The sequence below is a fragment of the Podarcis gaigeae genome, assembly GCF_964106915.1.
Source record: "Podarcis gaigeae genome assembly, chromosome: 11".
Lineage (NCBI taxonomy): Eukaryota > Metazoa > Chordata > Lepidosauria > Squamata > Lacertidae > Podarcis > Podarcis gaigeae.
In genome coordinates this window covers 43078593-43094138 of record NC_139687.1, presented here as the reverse complement: position 1 = coordinate 43094138, position 15546 = coordinate 43078593, and the positions used below count along the sequence as shown (strand labels likewise).

At 43.4% G+C, this 15546-nt stretch overlaps 1 protein-coding gene across 1 annotated transcript in view; it reads left to right on the top strand.

Annotated features, from left to right (window-relative positions):
• Positions 1-13339: 13339 nt before the first annotated feature.
• NDUFS4 (NADH:ubiquinone oxidoreductase subunit S4) overlaps positions 13340-15546 on the top strand; it is a 45013-nt gene continuing 42806 nt past the window's right edge. The window contains exon 1 of the mRNA XM_083703738.1: positions 13340-13610. Within this exon, the coding sequence (XP_083559864.1) occupies positions 13489-13610 (122 nt within the window). The 5' untranslated portion in view covers positions 13340-13488. The remainder of the gene's footprint in view (positions 13611-15546) is intronic.

Below are 15546 nucleotides of genomic sequence, written 5' to 3'. Positions count from 1 at the left end.
TTTCATGACAGCTTCTGTCAATCCTGTAACTCTTTTCTGGGAATTGGTCCCACGGAGTAAATATGCATAGGATTGCACTGGACTTTGCCATTCCAGGACCACAAGATGGCCGTGTCCACACCATACATTTAAAGCACTATGATACCACTTTAAACACTCATGGCTCCCCCCAAAGAATCCCAAGAGCTGCAGTTTGTTATGGGTACAGAGAGTTGTTAAGACCTGATTTCCCTCCCAAAGTTCTCTGAAATGGGATTGGATGTTAAGCCACTCCAGAAATTGTAGTGTGGTGTGAACATAAAGTTAAAGGTACTTCTGACCATTAGGTCCAGTCGTGGCCAACTCTGGGTTTGCGGCGCTCATCTCACTTTATTGGCCGAGGGAGCCGGCGTACAGTTTCCGGGTCATGTGGCCAGCATGACTAAGCCACTTCTGGCAAACCAGAGCAGAGTATGGAAACGCCGTTTACCTTCCCGCCGGAGTGGTACCTATTTATCTACTTGCACTTTGACATGCTTTTGAACTGCTAGGTTGGCAGGAGCAGGAACCGAACAACAGGAGCTCACCCTGTCACGGGGATTTGAACCACCAACCTTCTGATCGGCAAGCCCTAGACTCTGTGGTTTAACCCACAGTGTCACCCATGTTGTGAACCTAAAGGTAAAGGTAAAGGTACCCCTGCCGTACGGGCCAGTCTTGACAGACTCTAGGGTTGTGCGCTCATCTCACTCTAGAGGCCAGGAGCCGGCGCCGTCCGAAGACACTTCCGGGTCACGTGGCCAGCGTGACGAAGCTGCTCTGGCGAGCCAGCACCAGCGCAGCACACGGAAACGCCGTTTACCTTCTCCCTATTTATCTACTTGCACTTAAGGGTGCTTTCGAACTGCTAGGTGGGCAGGAGCTGGGACCGAACGATGGGAGCTCACCCCGCCGCGAGGATTCGAACCGCCAACCATGCGATCGGCAAGTCCTAGGCGCTGAGGTTTTACCCACAGCGCCACCCGTGTCCCTTGTTGTGAACATAGCCAGTGTCTAAATAGGAGCTAATAGTTTTTCTTTAAGTAGGGTACCTTATTCTGGGAATCTGTTCATGTGGCGTTTTATACAGCTCCACTGCTTTCTATCTAAATCTTAGCCTATGCTTTTTTTTGTTTTGGTAAATGGTTAAAAGTATGTAGAATGAAGAATTTTAAAGGGGATTATACTTGTATCTCTTTTGGACTAGAAAACTTTAAACTGAATGTGTCATTAACATGTATATTTCTATAGTTCCAATATTGCCTAGTTCTATTGCTTTCTCTACCTAAGTATTATAAGAGTATGTGAAACAAGTTTTAGATTAATAAGAATTACCAGAACTACCTGGAGATATAAAAAAGATTTATATAAAATAATGAAATTCTAATCTATTTAGCTTGATGCAAATTAAACCACTAATATCACATTGGCTGCAAATCAGCTCAGCTGTTCAAGAAAAATTAAAGCTTCTCTTATCAGATTGTCTAGTTCTCTTCAAAAGATTTGAATAAAAATCATATAGAATACAGATGCCTAAAGCTGCAATCCTAACTCTACTTACCTGGCAATAATCCATTAAATTCAATAGGGCATATGCCTGAATAGATATGGTTAGGGTTCCAAACTTACCTTGATTTTTATTTTTATTTTTATTTTTTTTGGTGCACTTCTGTCTAGAGCAACAAAATGTTTCTTACTTTTGTTACGCATACATTTGTGGGTACAATTAAATTCAATGGAAGAAAACAAAAATCTAAATTCTGCACCCATAGCTTCCATGTGGTGCATGGAAAAGGCAAGGAAGAATAAGATATTTAAAGTAATGTTTAAGTTTGCAATATATGAAAATGTCAAACATTGTGTGTGAATATAAATTGATGTATTAGGTTTGCTGCGATTTGTGCTATGGTTTTTAAAAGTACGTTTTGTGAATTGATGGGAGGAATACACAGAGACAATAAGGATTACAAGTCTCTTTGATGAACTCTGCCTCATTTAAATCTGATTCTCTCTCTTTGTTACAGAAGAGATTATCTCCCTTAAATGATTATTTCCCTTCTTTTGAAATGTTAACTGAAAGAAAAAATAATTGACAATATAAAGTGTATAGCACAGCGTAGGAGCGGGTGTGTAAAAATAATACACGCGTAAACAAAATTAGCAAAGGATCAAGTTTTCACTGTGCAAAGACACGCCACTACCACCAAATTTAGAGTGACAGCTCTGGAACAAACAAAAAACAAAGAAAAACAAGCACACACAGCCTCTTCGGAACACAAAATGTAAACTCTTATAAAACAACAGCAAAACAAGCAATCCATGGATCCTGATGAGTAATTTAATTTTGGATTTTAATTTTTGTCATGACATATAAGTGGAAGTATTGACTTTGGGCAGAGAAAGCCTCAATAGATGTGTTACACACACACACACACACACACACACACACAGAGAGAGAGAGATAGAGATAGAGATAGAGAGAGAGAGAGAGAGAGAGAGAGAGAGAGAGCGCACACACATTTGGATTTCTGCTGGAGGTGACATTTTGTGATCTGAACTGTAATGGCTAATGGGAATGTCTTTGTTGCAAAACTTAATAGGATGAAAACACAATTCATAAAAAAGTGATTCAAAATTAAAGGACGAGCTTCTTAATATATGAAGAAGTTTAATAAAAAAATAATTTGTGCACAAACAAGCAAGCATTTTCATGCATTGTGCATCTCAGAAACAAGAGTTAGGTTTCATTTGACAGGGAATTAATGTCACTTTTGCTTTGCCAGTGCTTCCTGTTGGGGTAAGAAGCCTTTTCTTTCCTATGACAGAATCCTGCAGCTGAATGGTTGATAATGTCAAAGGGCTATTAATATGCTAAGCCTTTTAATGGCATGGGATACCTCCATCCTGTTCTCCCCAGTTTTGCAATAGTCCTTCGTAATTTATAATTTGGCTTGAAGAATCTGAACATTTCCAACTGGGTAGAATTTAAGATAAATTATAATTTCTTTTAAAGGCCTGAGTTCTGCTGCATAATGACTTTAACATTTATTATTCAAATATCAGAACCGTTGTTGTTTGGAAAAAAAATGTTTTGTTTATCAGGTTAGCTAGCCAGATAATATTATTTTTAAACAATAAGGTGGAAATCCCAGCGCAACTACCGAAACAAGAAATTCACATCATCAGCAATTACTTTTGAGACTTTAGATTCCCACCATAATAAGCTAATATAGAGAGGTGCTTTTTATTTGCAAGCTTTAGTGATGTGTCTATTACGCGTTATAAAAATTCAGTCAGAAATTCATGATGTTGGAGTACACCTCATTTATCTGAATGGTTTGAGGGATTTTCAAGTGTTTGGACAGGTGAAAACCCCACTGACAAAGGGCACAATGTGGTTCTAGTTGCCAGCAAATAAGCTCTAATACAGCACAGTCCAAAGCTGCTCAGACGTAAGCCTCCACAGAGGTCAAGGAGGCTTAATCCTGAGCAAGTGCATATAGGATTGCAGACCAACAGTGCAATCCTATACATGTCCTTTCATCTACAAAGAAATCTACAGAGGCGCAGCCACTGATGGGGCAAGGTGAGGAGCCTGCCTCACCTCACCTTGCCTCCAACACCTGCCCTGTTGTCTCTACCACCAGTGGTAGTGGTTTCTGGTGCACTGAAATCTCACAAGATCCCACGGAATGCGTGAGATCTCACGAGACTTCGGCGATATCTTGCCAGAAGCTGCTGCTGGCACTTCACAGATGGGATACCACTTGCGCTGCAGGTAAAAGAGGTGCGACACTGGCGTTGGGGTGACAACAAGGGGGCAGGGTGACAGCAGGGGGAAGCGGCACATTCCCATTTTGCCCCTTATTCTTCAAATCCCCTCTCCACTTGTCTGCCTTCTGGGGTTTCCTGAAAACCATTTGACATCTTCAGCTGGGCTTTCTTGAGAGCCAGTGTGGTATAGTGATTAAGAGCGGTAGACTCGTAATTTGGTGAACTGGGTTCGCATCTCCGCTCCTCCACATGCAGCTGCTGGTTGACCTTGGGCTAAGCACACTTCTCTGAAGTCTCTCAGCCCCACTCACCTCACAGAGTGTTTGTTGCGGGGGAGGAAGGGAAAGCAGAATGTTAACCACTACTCCTTCGGGTAGTGATAAAGTGGGGTATCAAATCCAAACTCTTCTTCTTCATCATCATAACAATCGTGTACACACAATTGTTGCTGTTTTTAAGTATTTCTACTTTTAAAGAAATCAGTGTGGAACTCTCTTCTTTTTCATGGTAGAAGGAAGGGTTTCCGTCAAAAACAAAATCAGCAACCGCTTGGTAGCCAAGCCTCACTGACTTCCCATGTTTCAATTAAAGTTCAGGGGCAGATGTGGGGTACAGCTCCCATCAGCTCCACCCTGAATGCCCAATGGCCAGGGTTGGTGGGAGTTGTGATTCAGCAGCTTCTGGAGGGGGTTCTCCACACCTGCTTTACAGGCTGTTGCTGCTTCTTTGCCTTTGAAAACAGGTCACATTAGCAGGTAATCGTGTTGGTTGACCTATCTTACAATCTGCTACTGAGCCTGGTTCAGGGTTGATGTACAAAACTTTGAACAAATTGGGTCCAGGATACCTCAGGGATTGCCTGAATCCTTATATTCCAGCTCGATTACTGACAGGGTTGCCAACTTGAATAAAATATTGGGTGGGAGGGCCAAGTAAGCCCCACCCTGGTCACTTGGCGTGGTAAATGGACACCCTTTGAATGGCAATGCTCATTAACTTTGGGGGGGGCTCAAATATTTTATGGGGGGGGGGTTGAAGGGACATTGGCCCCTAGGAGTTGGCTATGATCACTGAGATCATCTGCAGGAGCATCTTGGGTCACTCCTTGAGTTGGTGAAGCTTGTTTGACAACAAGAAGAAAATGAGCCTCCAGCCCAGACCTGTATAACACCCTGCTATAAGAGATTTAATGGGTGCTTTCTGTGCCAACTTTCAGACACCTGCCGAAAACCTTTCAGCCAGGCCAATGCAGGCAATTGAGAATATCCTATACCTCCTGTGGTTGGAGCCCACCCAGGGACAGCTGAGGGCAGATTCCTGCATTGCAGGGGATTCAACTAAATGACCTGCAAGATCCCTTCCAACTCTACACGTCCATGATTCTACAACCTCTACAATGGGGTATTGATGTTTGTTTTTAATTTCTATTTGCTTTTAATGTGTTTTAAACTTTTTATTAATTTATTGTTTGGTTGTGTGTTTTTATATTGTTCTAAGCAGCTGTGATATATATATTTATGGAACAATAGTATAGAAATATTTTTATGGGGGGGGGGAACATGGATTAAAGATATAATGGAGGTTTCTCAGGTTACCTTTACTTGCCCCTTCAACACTTCAAAACCAGGGTAGATGTGTAGCTTTTTCAGGGTAAGATCTTGACACCAGATCAGATTGTATCATGGCGCCCAAAATGGCTGCCATGGTTTTTCTGAACACTTGCAGGGTATGGCATCATGATTTCAGGAAACTGATTAAATCATACATGTATTATAGAGGGGACAGGGCACTGGCGGAAGAAGATGGGTGCAGTGGGTGTGGTCCACCCCAGGTGTCATCCCTGAGGGGGGGTGACATCACCGTCCTACCCCCCGGGATGCTTACCCCACCCCCCTGGGACATTCGCTAGCTCTGCCTCTGGGACAGGGAAAAGTGGATGCAGAACTGGTGTTTTATGTGGCAGCCTATGTATCTGATAACATATAGTTCTTCCTGTAAAAGAAGGATCTAACTCTCAAAAGATTACTGGGAAATATATTCCTCAAAAGATTACTGGGAAATATATTCCTGAATATTTGTTGGTACAAAAATGTGTAATAAAAGTGATCAGAAATTTTCAATGACCAGTTCAGTTAACTGAAACGTTTAGAATTTCCCTAAATAAAAACTGGAGCCAGCAACAACACCACAATGTTCTGTTGCTCATTAAACTCTCTTGCGACTAAAAGGTGCAGTTTCTTGCTCTGTATAATCTGGGTTCAATGTACCCAGGTAGAAATGTCTGCCTTCTGCTAAAGGTACCCCTCCAATGTGTGGAAGGCCAACAGATGGGTGACGAGGATGTGATGGCAAACATCTTCAACCACTTCAGATGATTCTAGTTGTGCAGGGGAGAAACTCCTGAATAGGGCTTTCATCGTTCAATCTATTCGCCTCACTTACAGAGTTGAGGCTCTTTCCCTGCCTACCCAGTATGGTCTGTAGACTGGAATGGGGGGCGGGGGGGGGGGGCTTAATCACTGGAGAATACAGTTAATAGTCAGTGGTCTCTGTCCTACACAGTAAGAGTGAACAGTACAGGCCGGGCTTCAGCTAAAACACATATAGGGTAGGGTATAGCCTTTGGGAATCAGGCAGGTTTAGCTTCACACAAACTGGTAGATTTATTGAAAGATGGCAAAGGGCTGCTGGTACCATTAGCCAGAATTGGCTGTAGGGTGATTTTAGATTAGATTTATTTATTGCGGCCATTGGCCCATATTGAAAACAATACATCAAAATTTATCCACAAACAATACAATTTAAACAGTTCCAAGTTAAAACACCCATATAAAACCAATTTTACTTCAGTTAAGTAAACACTATACACAATAAGCTCCCTCTATGTAAACCGCAATTCAAATCCATCAGATTTTGGGGGGTATGCGTCTTAGTTATGGCACTTATTGATGGTTCTTAAGTTTAGCTAAGCTGTCAGAGTCATACAGTGATCCATTTCTCCTCTTTTGAAATAAAACATTAATCAGGTATCTAGCGACTGCAAGGGATCTACTTGTATCTTCGTCGTTTAAAAAGTATATTATTTGGGCTTCCTGAGGTCCGTCAGCAATTTTCGATAAATATGGGGCCAGAAACTTGGACCGTGAAGCCGAATGTAATGGACAACAGAAGATTATATGATATAACGATTCTATAGATCCACTTTTACAGTCACAGAGGAGTGAGATCTGTCCGTTGGAGAGTCTGTTAAACACGTTTGATGGGAAAAGATTGAATCTAGCCTTTATAAAGGCATACCTGTGCGTGACCGCATAAAAGTTGGTGACCAGTGATGGCCAGTGCATTGTGCAGCTTGGGAAGACAGTCCTGCCCACGGACTGTCTCGCCAGAGTGGTGCATGCTCTAGTTATCTCGCGCTTGGACTACTGCAATGCGCTCTACATGGGGCTACCTTTGAAGGTGACTCGGAAACTACAACTAATCCAGAATGCAGCAGCTAGACTGGTGAGTGGGGGCGGCCGCCGAGACCACATAACACCGGTCTTGAATGACCTACATTAGCTCCCAGTACGTTTCCGAGCAGTTCAAAGTGTTGACCTTTAAAGCCCTAAACGGCCTTGGTCCAGTATACCTGAAGGAGTGTCTCCACCCCCATCGTTCTGCCCGGGCGCTGAGGTCCAGTGCCGAGGGCCTTCTGGCGGTTCCCTCATTGCGAGAAGCAAAGCTACAGGAAACCAGGCAGAGGGCCTTCTCGGTAGTGGCGCCCACCCTGTGGAATGCCCTCCCATCAGATGTCAAAGCGATAAACAACTACCTGACATTCAGAAGACATCTGAAGGCAGCCCTGTTCAGGGAAGTTTTTAATCTGTGATATTTTACTGTATTTTTGGTTTCTACGGAAGCCGCCCAGAGTGGCTCGGGAAACCCAGCCAGATGGGTGGGGTACAAATAGTAAATTATTATTATTATTATTATTATTATTAGGTCAGTCTTAGTAGGATGACATATCCTCAAAAGTACTGTTGGGGTGGGGTCTTTTGGGGGGAAGGGGTGCCACATGGCATTATTATGGACTATCATCAGAAAAATGATGTGGAAGGAGTACAATGGTTGACCAACAAGAAACTGGTATATAATAAAGAGAAATAATTCCCCACTGACTAATTTACAGCACATAGAAGATATCCAAGCTGGAGCTTAAGATACCTGTAACTGTATGAAGCTGATTCTTTGAAATACTCAGTCTACTGAGCTGATCACATTTTGCACTGGTTATCCTAATTAAAAGATAATGTGCAAGCTAAAAGATTCTTGCTATTTGTGACTTTTGAATAACATAAAATTATTTGAGGAAACAGCATGAAGACACTTTATAAGAGAGAAAAAAACTGTTTCCCTCTTTTATCACTGGGGGAAAGAAGACTATCAGTGAATAATTAATAAACAGAAAGATGTTTGTGAAACTTAGTCTCCCCAAAGCTGGCATGTTTAGTTTTAGAACTGATATGACTGGGTTGTTTTGGGGGGTGAGGAGGATGTTAACCAGGAACTCTGGTTATATTGGCCTCCACGTGGTGGTGGTGGTATATGACTTCAGAAAACTAGCACAAGCCATTGGCATGGGTTTTTAGGGGGATACCAGATTTCAGGATTCATAGTTAGCACTCCTGTCTTCAAGACTTGTAGACGGCACTTGAGAGAAGGCAGGGTGTATGTGTGTGCAACAGTCTGTTGAGAATATTAGACACACTCTAAAGATGGAACAAGTAAAGAGGGCCTATTTAACTTTGAGCAGTGAGATCTAATAGACAAGGCACCCATCAAATTTACAATATGTGGGGTCTTTGCTAAACCAGCCTCAAAAGTCCCTGCTTCTCTTCACCACCAGACTTCAAAAAGAACAACAAAGAGACATATTCTTCCCAGCAAAGGATGATTAGCATTTAACATTATTATCTCCCAAGATGTGTCTGATTTATCCTGCTCGAGACACTCTAGCCATTATGAACAGCACCCTTTTTTATTTTCACAAGGCTCAAGCATCAGTTAGGCACACCCAATATTTTTTTAAAAGTTTTTTAAAGGGGGGAAAACCTGGAAAAAAGAACATAGGAGCATATGGCTATAAAAATTCAAAGACAAAAATCTGTTTTACCTCTTTCTTCTCATGGAAAACATAACCAATTTTACACCCACAGAAGACACTATAAAGTGGGGGGGGGGGTGGAGAAAAAAAGGGGGCTTTTGCATAGACAATACAAGAAAAGAAAAGAAAATCCCTGCTTACGTCAAACAGTATAAACATTTTCTTAACAGCATCGGCCGCTAAACAAACCTGAAATGAGTTTGGTTTTTTTTAAATCTTCGCAGCCCTGCCTCCCACTCATCTTGCAGGTTTCTAAAGTGGGGGTGGGGTAGGGGATAAAAAAAATTACAGTTCCCTGTCTGCTAGGTAAGCAATTGTGAAAGAACATTTTAATCATTTTTCCAGTGTGTGCCCAAGGTGATGTGCATAAGCACACAAAGAAAACCTGGGTAAAATAATCAATAATCTTACTTCAAAGAGCAATAAAACTGTGTGGCACAATTTATTTATTTGTGCCAGGAAGCAAAATAAATTCAATTCTAAAATGTCTCTGAAAACAAACAAACAAACAAACAAACAAACAAACAAACAAAGCCTTACTAACCCCTGGGAGACATATAGAAGTCCACACCTTACATTTAAAGCACTATGATGCCACTTTCAATGTTATGGCTTCTTAAAGAAGCCTGGGAACTGTAGTTTGTTACAGGTGTTCGGTAGGTTTAGCTCCATGAGGAGTTTCCTAACAGCCATGCATTTGATGTGTTTGCTACTCTGAGATCCTTTGGGAGGAAGGGCATGATATAAATTTACTAAATGAATAAGAATAAGAATATAAACACGATGGAGTTGTGATCTCCTTTTTTGGTTTAGGTTCTAAGCTCCAGAGCAGGAGAAAACAAGCTTGCTCCTTCCTCCATGTGAAATCTTAAATCCTCTCAGTCTCCTCTTTACTAGGCTATACATACCCAGTTCCCTCAACTGTTTCTCATAAGGCTTGGTTTCCAGACCCTTGATGGTCTTGGTTGCCCTCCTCTGCACACGTCCCAGCTTGTCAATATGCTTCTTAAATTGTGGTTCCCAGAACTAAACACAGCCCTCCAGGTGCGGTCTGACCAAGGCAGAATAGAGCCAGTACTATGACTTCCCTTCATCAGGACAAAATACTTCTGTTGATGCAGTCTAGAATAGCATTAGCATTTTTTGCTGCTACATCACATTGTTGACTTACGTTAAGCTTGTGGTCTACTAAGACCCCTAGATCCTTTTCACATGTACTGATTATTTCTACCTAAGTGTAGAACCTTTTATTTGTCCCTATTGAAATTCATTTTGCTAGTCTGGGCCCAATTCTCCAATCTGTTACGGTCATCTTGAATCCCAGTTCTGACTTCAGCGGCATTGACTTGCCCTCCTAGTTTGGTGTCATCTGCAAATTTGATCAGCATCCTCTCAATACCTTCAACCAAGTCATTTATAAAAATGTTGAACATCAGGTCCAGGACAGAACCCTGCAGCACCCCCACTTACCACTTTTTTCTAGGGTGAGGAGGAACTGTACTTGAGTATTCTTTGGGTTCAGTCAGTCAACCAGCTATAAATCCACCTAACAGTTACCTTGTCCAGCCCAGCTTCCTTGTAAGAATATCATGGGGGTCTTTGTCAAAAGCCTTCCTGAAATCAAGGTGCACTGTGTCTACAATATTCCCCCTGATCCACCAAGCTTGTCATTATGAAAAAGGGAAATGAGAGCCATCTGGCATGACTTGTGTTTTAGAAACCCATGCTGGGTCTTAGTAAACAAAGCATCCTTTTCTACGTGCTCACAGACCGACCGTTTAATTATCTGTTCTAGGACCTTTCTTTGTATCGAATATCATATCAATATTTGCTATGACCAAATATCACAGGAGTTGTGAGCAATTGTAACAGCAACAGTGATTCAAGGAAGGCATTCATGGTATTCCTGGCCTATCAGTGATGGACTCTACGCTATAACTGTAGTGTTGTCACTTGCAGGAGTAACAACAATCTCAAGCTGCATTGAAAAGAATTATGAGCCCTCTCTTGGTTACAGCCCAAAGGGTGGGCTTGATAGAAGCCCAAGTTGCAACACAAACAATCTACCCTGACTCATTCTGATAACAAGGGGTTTGACTGGAATTCTTACTTGCCTCTAGTCTAGAGTAACATTTAAACAGTAGATTTCAAACCCCATTATCAATAGCCAGCACGAAAGCAGTGCCCGTTAAAAATGATTTTCTGCAGACTTATGGGGGAAAGGTGGAGTTTCCCTGTAGGTCTGTGCCGTCTGTTTAGTTGCATGTGAAACGGACAATGTAGCAGAAGTTGCCTGTTTTTAATTTTTCTTTTTCTCCATGGGCTGTGATGTTTTATTGAAGACTCATACAAAAGGAAAGGGGGGGGGAATTAAAACCAGACAGCTCTGACTTCATTGTAAATTTCATATGCAGTCCAGCAGGCCATAACAAATGGCGTCCACCCCTCCCCCCTCCCGCCTCATCAGCTCTTTGGCTCACAGGGTCTTGTTTTTGAATGAACATGCAGAGAACTGAATAAGAGCAGATGTCATTAAAAGGTTTACAAAGTGCAGTAGGTATAATAACTGCAGGTGACTGCAAATATCTGGTGAATAGAATGTATTCCATTGGTAATAATTATTATCTAATAAGGACTCTGGGAAGGATAGTGACCAACTTCCCCCCCAAAAATTAGGAATAGTGATAACCCACTGCTGTGACCTGGTGAGGGGGAAGTGCCTTTCTGTCCCTTGAAAAGCTGATAGAGCTGAAGGAGGAAGTTGAACAAATGACACTCTTTCACACTTCATCGTTCAGCTCTATGGGCTTTTCAAGGCTAAGATTACGGCAATTCCACTTGAATTGAAGACTGCAGACACACCATAGATTTAAAGCACATTACTTCCCCCAAAGAATTCTGGGAACTGTAGTTTGTTAAGGGTACTGGGACTCAAACCTCTGTGAGTGATAAACTACAGTTCTCAGGATTCTTTGGGGGAAACAGTGAGCTTAAAATCTATTGTGCATATGTATGCACTTTCTGTCTCTCCAGAGGAAGGGTGGTGGCCACAGCACTCGCTCAAAAATCTAATTGCGCCCAAGGACTTTAAAAGATTGGCGACTCCTGTAGAAATCAACCTGAAATGCCACTTAAAGGGAGAGTGCAAGTGGTTGAGCCATCAGATGGCTGTTCCTGCCTCTGTCCCCTCACCCTCTTTTAATTCTCTGAGCAACCCAGGAGGGAGAACTGGACCCAGCTGTTCTGCTTAGAGAAACCATTAGAGAAAGAGAAGGCAGCAGCTGCTCCTCACAGGAGCTGCCATATTCTTTTCTCTCTTCCTCCCCCTTTTTTTGCAAAAAGAACTGGAGACGACCAGCAAACCCAGTCCACCCAATTGCACCATGCAGAGAATGAAAAAAACAACAACCAAAAACAAAACAAGACTGCCGAGAGAGAGAGTAGGGAAAAAAGTTGAGCAATTGTGTGGAGGCTGTTCTGGTTCACTTTCACTTCCTCTCCGGTGGGGAGTGGGTGGCAGGGAGGACTCAGTAACTGATGGTTGCACAAACCTGCCCAGGATCACTTATATGTCCATCATCTATTGAAGGCCCTCTCTGTTCAGAAGGATCTATACTTACTGACCCATCCTTGCTCTTGGGGCAATGAAGCATGGAGGACTAGGGCCCAGCAGGACTGTCTAGGCAAGTTCTTCAACCTCTGTTCCCCATTTGTTGTGGGACCACAACTCCCACCATCCCTGACCACTGTGAAACTGACTAGAGGTTGCTGTGCAACTAGGAAGAGGTGTCTGCAGCTGCCGCCACATCTGCCTCCTTGACCTTGACCTCTAGATGGTGCCCAGAAACAGAGGTGGATGAGCAGACAGACAGAAGCTATAGCCAGTCAGCAAGCCAAGTTCTCCAGACCATACCTGCCTATCTGCCATTTCTGGTGGTGAGGAAGATGGGGCCAACCAAGGGGCTTGGGGTGGGGTGGGGAGGGGAAGGAGGCCCCCTGCCTCTATTGGTTACATCCCAATTTTCCTCAGACTTGCTCAAGGACTCTTTCCTCCAGCCACTTTGTCCTCATAAGAACCCTGCGAGTTAGGTTAGGCTGAGGGCGGCTGGCCCAATGTCACGCAGCAAACTTCCATGGCTGGGGAGGGAACTGAACCCGAGCCCCCAACCTTCCTAGCCCAACGCCAATCTTCAATTCACACATTACGGCAGCCACGAGAGATTGAGATGGGAGCAAGTCCCACTGAAGTCAACGGGAATGACTCCCAAATAGACACGTGCGGAATGGCGCGGGTATGATTTGCACCATACCTAACCTCCCTCACCTCACCCCACCCCACCCACTCCTTTCACTTTGACCTCCTGCTTAAAATTGGCCCCTCCCTCCTCCCCCGCCCCCTCACTTTGCTCTCGCCTCTCGTGGCAAGTTGTTACGGCGGCAGCAGCAGCGGCAGCAGCAGCCGCCATTCAGCCCCTCCCCCTCCCCCGCTTCGCGTTTCCGCGTTTTGTCCCTCGCAGCGCCCCGTCTCCGCAGCAGCTGTTCGCACCAACATGGCGGCGGTGCTGCTTCTGCAGGAGCTCTCAATGTCAGCGGCTGCAGCGGCGAGGCACTTGGCGCGCGGGGCAGGGAGAGAAGCGGCAGCCGTTGCCTCCACCGGCGGCTTCGGGCCCAGGTATATATCTATCTATATCTATATACGGGAAGCGGGCGCGTCGGCAGGTATATAGGGGAAGCGGGAGGGCCGTGGCCCCTCATCCTCCACTGTCCACCAGCCCAGGAATGGGATTGGGGGTGGGACGGGATATGGGATGTGTATTTGTCTCGTTGTCAAGGTGTCGTCGGAGAGAAAGGGCGTGGGTTGAGGCCATGAGCCAGGGTGTGTGTGTGTACACATGTACACGTGTTTATATGCGACAGACATAACTGGGACGCCCCTCACCCAGCTTTGCCTCTCCCCCCCCCCGTGGATGCCCCTGGGAGTCTACTCGTGAGGGGGAGCAGCTCTTCGCCTACCCCCATCTCTTGAGGGTTTTGATTCTTTTATCTGGCCTCCACTATGCGCAGTTCACTGCGTCCAGTTGTATACGGGGAGAGAGAATTAGAATTAGATTGTCTAAGAGGCACCTAAACAAACAGGTTTATTATATGTTTTCGCTTGGAGACCTCAGCTGCGTGAGGCGTAGCGTTTGGTTGTCAGGTGCAGTCACTTGGCGCAAGGTGATAATTGCAAGCAGCCGGGCATGGTGAAGGCCATGAAATGTAAAAGGAAGCAGTAGGTAGGCCTGTGCCTTTTTCCGTGCGGAAAGGCAGTATATACAATACAGTACAAGATAAGAACGTGCCCTTTGCAACAGCGGTCACTGTGATGATAGTCCTTCCGGTTTGTCTTAATGTTGATTTGACTCCTGTATGGGAAAGAAGCCCATCGTTTCAGAAGCCTGGTTTTTCCATTCTTGTGATGCTGATGATTTCTTTATTGATGTTGATCTTCTGACTGAAGCTTGCTTAAGATGTGCTTTTCTCAGAACTTCCACTGTTGCAAATCATGTTTCCCTCTTCCTTTAAAAAATAGTGTAAACTGTACAATATACATATGGAGATACTGTTGTTTTGCTTGTGGGTGAATAGGAAGTCCACTGCAGTAACTTCTGTTCTAAGTAAACTCTTCTATCTGTATGGCTTGAGAGAACATGAAGACATTAAAAAATGTTGGAATAAATATATTCAAAGCTTTGTAAGGCACCTGATCTCTTTTCAGACACACATATTATTTACAGCATGGACAATGTCCTGTACCGTAGCTGCTTCTGAATGACAAATTTCATCTGTCAACAAACTCTTCGGGGACTGGGAAGCACTGAATATTATTATAGTGTGTGAATATGTGTATATGTACACCACATTTTGACTTTTCCTTTGCATCTTAACCAATGTTTCCCTAACAAATTCATTGCTGATTTAGTGGAGAAAATAAGAGGAAGAGTATATTCATTTCATACATGTTTAGGTTTGATAGTTGCCTATTATTAGAACTTACTACATTTGTAGCTAATTAGAGCTAAAGAAAGTTCACTTAGTTCACACAAATTGAACTGTACCATATGCTATCAGCAACCAGTTTGAGGGAGAAGTGGAAGGGAGGAGCTACAGAGGTGTTTTTTGGAGCTTGTATAGAAGAAAAGTCTTAACTTTTGAGTAGTCTTTCTCTGTGTATTTTTCTCCCTCTCTTCTCTGGGCTAAATTTGACCCATCTGATTTGTTATTGTGGTTTTTTATAAAAGTATACTCTTTTACCTGTAGGAGGAATAAAATACTGTACTCCCTAATGTCCTATAAGGGAAAATTGTCCTAATCTTTTGCAGAATCAAGCACACTCTTCTGCACTGATTTTAAGGCATGCCTTACCTTACTATAGGATTGGGCTATAAAGATTTTTCTAATCATCCCTAACCTGTCTCATCCATTATAGCTTTATTATCAGTTAGTACATATACCAGTGTTGGTTGGAAAAAATTGCACAGAAACACTGCTGAATAAATAGAAGATTTAGATTCCTATGCTGTTGTTTCTTAAACCAGAAAGAAGAAATGAATCTGCACTGGAGCAAA